Source organism: Corvus brachyrhynchos, unplaced genomic scaffold (genome assembly GCF_000691975.1).
Source record: "Corvus brachyrhynchos isolate BGI_N302 unplaced genomic scaffold, ASM69197v1 scaffold89, whole genome shotgun sequence".
Lineage (NCBI taxonomy): Eukaryota > Metazoa > Chordata > Aves > Passeriformes > Corvidae > Corvus > Corvus brachyrhynchos.
In genome coordinates, this window is record NW_008246063.1 from 3,023,114 (window position 1) to 3,032,408 (window position 9,295).

General features: G+C 39.9%; 1 protein-coding gene across 10 annotated transcripts in view; it reads left to right on the top strand.

Annotated features, from left to right (window-relative positions):
• PTK2 (protein tyrosine kinase 2) overlaps positions 1–9,295 on the top strand; it is a 179,152-nt gene that overhangs the window by 44,451 nt on the left and 125,406 nt on the right. For 7 of the 10 annotated variants that reach the window (XR_001865987.1, XR_001865989.1, XR_001865990.1 and 4 more), the window contains exon 1: positions 7–115. The exons of 2 other annotated variants lie outside the window; for them this stretch is intronic. Coding sequence is in view for 1 of the 8 variants with exons in the window: in XM_017746659.1 (XP_017602148.1) it covers positions 13–115 (103 nt within the window). In the remaining 7 variants the exon portion in view is untranslated. Of the gene's footprint in view, positions 1–6; positions 116–9,295 lie in introns of those variants that run through there. One more of the 10 variants, XR_001865988.1, reaches the window with a different exon arrangement.

Here is a 9,295-nt window from a genome sequence, read left to right on the forward strand (position 1 = left end):
CCCGCTCCGTGTATGTGGCTGCTGAGGGTGGCCGGGCAGCAGCCCCCGAGGCGGGCAGGTGCGGGCTGCATGGAGAAAAGCGGCTGCAGCCCATTCCCCATGTGCTGGGCTAAAGGTACAACGACCTCTTATTTACATATAAGTGTATGTGTATATATATATGTATGTATTTTCCTCTCCCTCTTTAATTGAACGTTTTACCACCTGTGGTTCTATGGGGTTTTTTCCTATCAAAGCCAAGCTAGAAAATAAAATATTCTGGTCATGCGCTTGCAGTGCGGAGCTCCCCCTCCGCAGGAACTGCTTCACCTGACAGCTGGGATGCTTCGGGTTTTTTTATTTTTTCTCCCTCTGCCTTTAGGAATGATTTGAAATGAAAAGAGCGCTTGAGCTGTTTGGTTTGTACTTGCCACTGATGTGAGGATCTGACGGCTTTGTTAGTGATCTTGGTATGTTTAAGGCTACTGCGAAGATGACTCTGCTTTCACTCACCTTTTAGAAGAAGTAGTTTTTTAAGTGTCTGATCCTGATCGTAGGGAGCGTTTACAGTGGAAGACTCACATCTTTTTACTTGATGTCTGAATTTGCTACCCCTGTTATCCAACCCCAAACCCAGACAATAAGTAGCCACAGAGCATGAATTTATTACAATGAGAGGGTTGGACTTGAAATTGAGGCATAACAATAGTTAGATGGACATGGGAAAGTCGTTCACGTGATAATCTTATTTTGCAGCCCAAGACATTAATATTTACCGTATTATCATCTGGACGGTGTTTGTATATTGGAGTTGTGGGTGTGAGTGTACAGGGATTAAGGTTGAAATTCGGTTAGTAGCCATAGAATCAAATCTTCCTTAGATGGAAAACAACTGTAAAAGGTTGAGTGTTGCTGGTTGTAAGCATAACTTGCATCGTGCTCGCTTTCATTTCAATGTACTTTCTTTTTTGGAAGAGAAACTGGCAGTGAAGTATTGCGTCACCGTAATCTTGGATCACGGACAGCCAGTTACTTCAGAAGTTCAGGGCAAACGTATCTGAACTCAGGATTTAATAAGCATAGCTGTAGGCATAGCTGATGATTAGTTGTCTTGGGAAAAATAACATTAAATTCATTTACAATTTTTATTGTCTCATGATTAGGAGGACACACGAAGAAGCATTTAACACTGTCTTTGTCTTGCCTGTTTTCTGCACCTTGCAGAAATGTTCAGGCTAAACTAGTCTTCGCCACACGTTGACATATTACAGTAGCACATAGAGTAGAAGTGACTGAGAAATGGGAGAACTTGAAGCACCACACCCTGGTCTCATGAAGTGCAGAACCTGTCAGCTCACTGGGGAATAATAGTTAGTAAACAATGAGTAATGGTAGCTGGAAACAAAGCTAAAACACAGTGTGCTTTGCTTTTAGTAAAACTTGTTTACTGTGAAGGGGTAACAACAATGCCAGATCTGTGTACCATAAATTGGATAACGAAAGTATTGGATGAAATTGGGATTCATCTCCCTGGACTATTGTGAGGGTCCAGATGAAGGCACCTCCCAGAAAGTAACTTTTAAAACTAGGGAAGAAAAATCTTCTGAAAGCAAAAGCAAGATTTTGCCGTCTGCTATTAAGGCTGGTTGGTGTTGAGGTATCAGTTTTCTTCCCCTTACTCCAGTCCCAGAGGATGCCCCCAGCAGGGGATGGCTGCATTGGGCCACGATAAAAGGTATTGATTTCCCCCCCCACCCATTCCAGGAACTAAAATGAATGAAAAATGATCCCACCTCTTCCTCTGGTCGCCTGTGGTCTCAGAATATAACTTCTTCAGGGAAGATTGCTTATCCATCCCCTCTGCTCCAAAATACGGAGAGCAGCCCTGTAATCTCTTGTTTTTCACGTTGCGGGAAGAAGGGGGACACCAGGAGTTGCATAAGAGGACAAAGGCACCAGGATCCTCACAGCTGCCAGTTGTGATGATTTCTAGAAAAAGCTACATTGCAGCCTACCAAAAAAATAGGACAGATGAGAAATAGCTTGAGCTATATTTGTCATTGAATGGTGGCCATGCCTTAGTTGATGATTACTCTGTGTACTGTTCACCGGCTTAACCTTAGGGAAATGAGACAGATCTGGCCTACTTTGATAAGGGCTGTGAGATATCTGCAGTCCAAGAAAGGTAATACATTAATGAGAGAACCATTTAGTTCTGATGTCTTTATTCCGACTCTTTGGTTTTGCTGCTAAAGCTTCAGGTTACCTGTAGCAAAAACGGATAAAACTTTTAAAGTATTTTATAATGTCTTAAAAAGTTATCTTGATGTGTATATTTTATTAGCCATAACTTCTTTCTAAGTGCTCTGTTCTCTTTTGAATGGGACAGATTAAGCTTTCATTGTACCAGGTGGGATCTCAGCAAATGTTTGTTCTTTGAAAATGCTTTGAAATATTTCAGTAAGTCTGTTCATATGGAGCTTCCACTTTTTTTTAGCATTCTTAAATCTGAAATTGTCAAATCTTCTTAGCGATAGCATGGGATGACCTAATTGCAGCCAGTTCTGTGGCTCTGTCTGTCGGACTGCACCAGAGAATAAGATATTTGCTTGCTTTAGAAAGTATTTGTGTAAATCTGTGATGTTGGTTTTTTTGCCTCCTCTTCACATCTAAATCTAATCTAAATAGTGTTACTGAATTGAATAATTTAGTCTGGATCTGCACACTCCAGATTTGAGGGTATTCTGATGGGTGAATGAAGGGGAAGTGTGTATTTTGTTGCTGGTGTTTTTCTTCTCAGTAAGTCTGTATTACTTTAGTAAGGAAAGGAGTAAGACATTTTTGGCTGCTTCCTCCCTCTCATTAAGTAATTTGAAACTTAAAATCTTAGGCCTTGTGGAACAATCATCCTGAAGCTCAGTTTCAACTTTGGGGGATGCTGAAGTGGGTGTCTTGATCCCTGAGCAGTCACTACTCCTTTCCCAGCTAAATGCTGAAACTTTGTGCTGGGATCATACAGGGATGTTTCCTTTCTGCCTGTAACAACAGACTGGAAAGTAGTCATGGATCATTAAAGACTTTTCTCTAACATCTCTGAACTTTGTTAAGATCATTAGTACCATAATGTATTGCACTTTGACTTAGATACTTTTGCTGGTGAACTTTTTTCTTGTGTTTCCTGTGAATTCCTGCCATTTTAACCTTACACTATAACTGAGTGGAAGCAGTGTAAATGTGGCAGCCAGGCATAGTTGGACAGCTCTGCCTCAGGTCAGTGAATTATCCACCCCAAGGAGGAGGAAGTTTCTTCTGAAGAGTTCTGTGTAGTCATTTATGAAGAATTAATTGATGTAGTTCAATGTGTGGCATGTGAATTATTAGTGCAGGGTGACCACAGTCCTTGAACTCAGCCCTTCAAACTAACATGGAAAGTCTATAGTGGCTTAATAGAATTAAGCCAAATTCAGTCAAAAACCTTGTCTTGATTAAAATAAATATTAAAAATTTTAACCTGTGTTTTAAAATGTATCCAATCTACTGGTAAAGAGTTTTGCCCTGTCTATTGCAAATCTTGCAATCTTTTTAAAGAGAGAAGCAGTTCCAAGTTAAATGTTGTGGGTTTATTTTCTGGTGAGCCCTGCTGATTCAGGGGGTGTGTTCAGGTGGGACCTGCTTGAGATGTGTTGAATATAAGCAAGACAGTTGGATGCATAAGAGAAAAGTTCGGAGCTGTTTCTTTTTCATCTCCATGTCATAGATCTCTGCTGTTTTGCTAACAGAGTGATAACTTTCAGTCCAACAGGCCCTTAGGTTTTTAGGTGATAGGTGATCACTAAGAGGGACACGGTGGTAGGAAACAGAATAAGGGAAGTTGCTGATACCTTGTAGGTTTCAACCTGAAGGTTGTAGGCAGGTAAATAGTCTCTAAAGCCAGGTTTCCTGCTTCTTTGACACAGACACTGTATACGTACCGTAGAAACATAATGGCTTTTGTGTATTGGAAAAGGAGAAAAGCCATTCTGTTTGTATGAGTGTTCTGCTGCATCTTCACAGTGAGCTTCAGTTGAAGTGACTGGTGGGAAGCATCTACTCTTGCACTTTTAATGTATCTATAGGTACAGTTCAGGAGTGACATAAGGTGCTTTTTCTTGGTGTCTGGGGGCATTACAACTAGGAAAAGTCTGGTCTGTCATTTGACAGTGTTGTTGACTGACTACATGGGCTACATCATTCATTTCCTTCTAAATTGAAAACTTGCCTAAATTTTTGTTAAACTTAATATTAACTTTGTAGCTTCGTGGGCTGTGAGACTTGCAAATCATAAAAAGCATCTCTTCAAATCCTGGGGTTTTTTGGAGGTTTTTGTAGAAAGAAGAAAAATAACGTTAATCTCATCAAACCACTAATTTTCAAAGGCAGTTGAAAAAAGTTCATAGAATCACAGAAAGGTTTGGGCTGAAAGGGACCTTAAAGATCATCTGTGTAGTTCCAACTTCCCTGCCATGGGCAGAGACACCTTCCACCAGACTGGATGGCTTAGAGTATCATATTCCTGATATGCCTGCATATATTTAAACATCGAAAATAATCTGGAAAAGCAAGGGGGGTTCTCCCCTTCAGTGTTACAGCACAGCACGTGGTAGCTCAATATTCTTAAAAATACAGGAACTATGCAACTCTGGGAGTCTGCTGCATTCCCACCGGGGTGATTTGTTCCTGTATTCAGAGATGACTGGAATGGAAGATGGAGCTTGACATATTTTTACAAGAAAGGAAAGTGATTGTTTTAAGGACTGGGGGAGCATTTGGCGTTCCCTGGGTAATGGAGAGGTATGATCTTATCGATTGTAGCACCTGGTAATGAGCCAGTGAACCAGCTTGGAATGAAATCCTGAGCTGCTTGGTAAAAACCTAAAACTTAAGTAAGGAAAACAAAATGTTTTAAATATCTTTTTAAAGAAGCATTAGAAAAAAAGGCCTAAGAGAAAAGTGTGGAAGTTGGCACTCAAGTGAATGTTTCGTTGTTAGAAATGATGCATTAAGCAGAAAAGTTAACCAGGAGTCTGTAGCCCTAATAGCTTTCTTATTCAGTTTATATTTGAATTTTTTTTTATCACAAGTCCCATTGTGTGTGTATATATTTATTTTCTGTATGTAAAATACATCTACAGACATATGCATACTTTTCCTTGCCCAGTTAGCCTGGCAACAGTTGCAGTATTGCAAAATTAGCACCTGTAGATCCCAAAGATGATCTCTTACCTGTTTTTGTGTTTCTAGCAAATGCAATTCATTGGGCAACTCCTCTTCCAGCAGAGCTTTTATTGAAAGAACTATGGTACTGAAATTAGCTTTTGTGATTGGTGTTATATTTGTAAGAAATGTATTAGCTTGTCTCAGTCCTTCACATGCTGTAGTGTTGCTGAAATAGAATAGTTGCAAATTCATGTCTTGTAAAAATTTTAATGTGCCATCAAAGAGTACGTACTTTTTATTGATTACCTGGAAAAAAAACCCTCACTAATATTCCTAAATTCATGACCTGATACGGATTTCTTCATGTAATTATTAAAAACTTGAGACATTATAGATTAATATACACTATAACAATGCAGTAGGCAAGCCTGTACAAGCTGCTGCATTCTATAACCTGGCACAACAAACAAAAGCCAGACACAAGGAAATATCTTTGTAAATGTTACATTAAAAGAAGCTTAAGTACAGGACATCATAAATGTATTTGGTTATAGGAGTTAGAAAAATATTGTAGCATTAATGAAGATTTCATTGTCATGCAAAATCAATGAGATCACTGCAATATCTCCTGTTGAATCCTTGTTGAGAACTGCGAGTGCCAGTTTTTCCTGACAGGTTGTCAAGGGCAGAGGTTGCTGAGGTATGGAGGTAATTGAGGGGTTGCTGAGGTGTGGAGGTAACTGGTGGTTGCCCAGCACTGGGTGATGCTGTATTTATTGGCATATGGAAAGAGGGTTGGATTTTCGTCTTCTGATATTTAATGTAGCTTACATAGATAGTAAGAAAAGCATTTCTGTGTGTATTCAATCCTGCTGAGTCATTTCATTGAAAATAGCCTGTAAACAAGCTCACTTTTTTCATTTATTTGTTTGATAATCAAGGTTTGTTACTTTGCCAGAAGGGAGATTGCTTAATCCTTTCCCAAGCACCATCACTGCTTTCTGAAGTAGTGTTTCTCATGCCAATGGTTGCAGATCCATAGCAGCAAGCACTAGGGGTTTGTGCTGTCTTTTTGTTTAAATTGGAATCTGAAAATGAAGTATTGTCCCTTGTTTTACTGAGGAAATATCTAAGGAGAAACAGCTTTTTCCTAAGTCTCCTCATCTTGAATAAGTACAGGAGTAAAATCAGTGTGACCTTCAGTTCTGCTGTGACTTGGGACAGCTGCTCACAGCAACTGAGCACCTGTAATGCTCTGGACAGGGAGACATTAACAGGGGATGAGTGTAAGGACTGAAGTGTGGCATTTTGAGACTGAAAGCTGAACTTTTTAGTTCAGTTTGGTGTGCTGTAGAACTAAAAGTAAAACCAGACTTTCCTCACTTGAACAATACCTCTTGATGAAGCTAAACTAATTACTTAATTGCTAGTATTTGGTCATGGATTCCCATACTGGTTGAGTTTTCTCCTTTAACATCCATATAAAGGTCATGGAATCAAGGAACATTTTCATCATAAGTGATCGCAGGGTGAGTAATGGTCTGTGGTCCTGTGAAATCTTTATTCCTGGGAAGGAGAGTGGGAAGGAACTGGGTGTGTTCCTGCAGCTTCTTAGCTGATTTTGGAAGATATGGGGCAATAAGATTTAAAGTCTTCTCATAGGCTTTCTACTAAATGTTTGCAAGTCAGCAGTGATCTGTTCTTGCTGGTATGGGGAGATAGTAGGAATCATGTTCCTGAAATCTCAGTGTATTCAGCTCAAAGGAGGTTTTGTCTAGTCTGTGTCAGGATGGTTGGTCAAGATAATCTGAAGAATTGCAACAAAGATACTTTAGAGTAGAGCAACCTTTTCAATTTGATCCTAACAAATGATTCCCATGCAACAAATTGCATTGCCAAGGACTTGAGAAGCAGCTTTTTGTCCATTCAGGTGTGTGATTGCAGCAATCTTGACTCATCCTGGCAGAATTAAAACCAGATTTATGGTTGTATGTAGCTGTACCTGTCAAATAGGAGCATGTGTGTGGTGCAGATAACCATCCCAGCCCCTTCCCAGAGGGAAAAGGCACTGCTCAGGTGACAGGGAGCTGTGTATCTGTTCCCAGTACAGAGCTAATTCCTGTGTCATGTTTATCACACGAGCGGCAAAGAAATTAGGATTTGTGCCCCAAGATGTTCAGTCAGTGTCCTCTGGCACGGAGGTGAGATGGGCACGTAGTGGTGTGGTGCCTCTCAGGTCAGTAAGTTAATGTTCTATCAACTAACCAGATTTAGTAGAAGGTGGGCTTTTCTGCATGTGTTCTGAACCTAAAATTAAAGGGATTTTGTTCTGCTTATAATTGTGAGGACTTAGTGCCTGGGGTTTTCTTACACAGAGTTGGGAGGATGTCATAGAATCCCAGAATGGTTTGGGTTGGAATCTCAAAGATCATTTCATTCAAACCCCCTCAGCCATGGGCAGGGACACCTTCCACTATCCCAGGTTGTTCCAAGCCCCATCCAACCTGGCCTTGAACACTTCCAGGGATGGGGCAACCACAGCTTCTCTGGGCAACCTGTGCTGGGGTCTCATCACCCTCACTGTAGAGAATTTCTTCCTTGTTCCTGTTCTGTCCTTGAAATGAAAGATTTGCCCCTTCAATCTTTTGCTTTAACTTTTATATTTTTTAAATAGATAACACATAGTATTTCATAGAGTATATAATACAAAATATAAAGTATATTACATACTACAGATACTGTTTTATAGACATAGGATATATAAACTGAATATATGGATGCAAGCCATCATCAGTTCTTCAGTAGGAAAATACCCATTACTTGTCTTCTTTTCAGAGTAATTTTGGTGGTTGTATAGGTTCTGGTTTTATGTGATACTGAACAAACTTTTTGGTGGTTTCGGGTGCACTAATTGAGTTTTCTTGGAACAAGCTGTGTGACCTGCATTGACCAGTAGTGTTGGACTTCATGTTTGAAGTACCAAATCTGCACATTTAATATAATTTAAATATCTTTTGTCAGTCCGGAGGTGCAGTAAAAATGCATTTGGAATAATGCTGTTATCTGCCACATCTCACTTCTCTTCCCAGCTCTGGCTGGGATACATTTGTGCAGTTTAAGTACAGTGTCCCACACTGATGAAAACCAAGGTCTTGCAGTAGGAACAGGAGCACTTGTTGTGGCGGTCAAATAATTTCTGTGATAAACCCTCCTTCAAGTCATCTTCCACTCAGAATTATCCAAGTCTTTATTACTCATGCTGAAATCAGTCTCGAATCTCTGAAATTGCTCATCCCTAAAATTTGAAGGGAAAATAGTTGTGCTTTTTCTGTGTCTGGTCTGGGAGGGAGCAGTGGCTGTTGGAGATGGGAGTAAGAACGAGCTGGAATTAAAAATTATCTGAAATCAGTAACAAGCACACCCTGGATACTCCTGGATACGCAGCAAGGTCATGTTCAAAATTCCTGTTTCATCCTGTAGGAAAAGCCGGTCAAGTTAAAACACACTTAATGTTTATCCAGTATAAAAAAGCAATGGCAACCAGTCACTTCTGTTTATTCCAGATTTATCTCCAGTTTGGTTTTTTAATGTCAAGCCAATGTAAAATAAACCAAGGTGGGAGGTTTTGGGTGTAAATATCTCAGGAACAAGAAAAAAATCATCAAAATGGGGTCAAATCTCTTGTATTTGAAACTAGCTGTAAGATGGGCTCATACTTGGGTCTGTATTTATAAGTACACAGAGGTCAAAATTACTGGCGGAAGGATTTTTACATTCAGATGTCTCTGGTTACTTCTGTGGCTGCAATGTCTTGTGCATCTTCAGGAGAATGAGGAATGAAGGCAGCTTTGAAACTTGCCGTCACAAATCTTCTGCCTTTCCTTAGCATGGTATTGGGAAATTCAGGGAAGTGTAGTTATGAGTACAGTATTTGGAGACATCAAAACAAGATGGAGAACACCAAACCTCAACTTGAAATGGTTTTTCGTGTCTGCCAAGAATAATAATTTTATTTTATGAATCAGTCACTGATGCCTTGATCCCATCAGTATTTTCCTGTTCAGTGGTAGCAACATAAACAGGAGGTTGCAATTTTTTGGAATAATGTTACATATTGGGA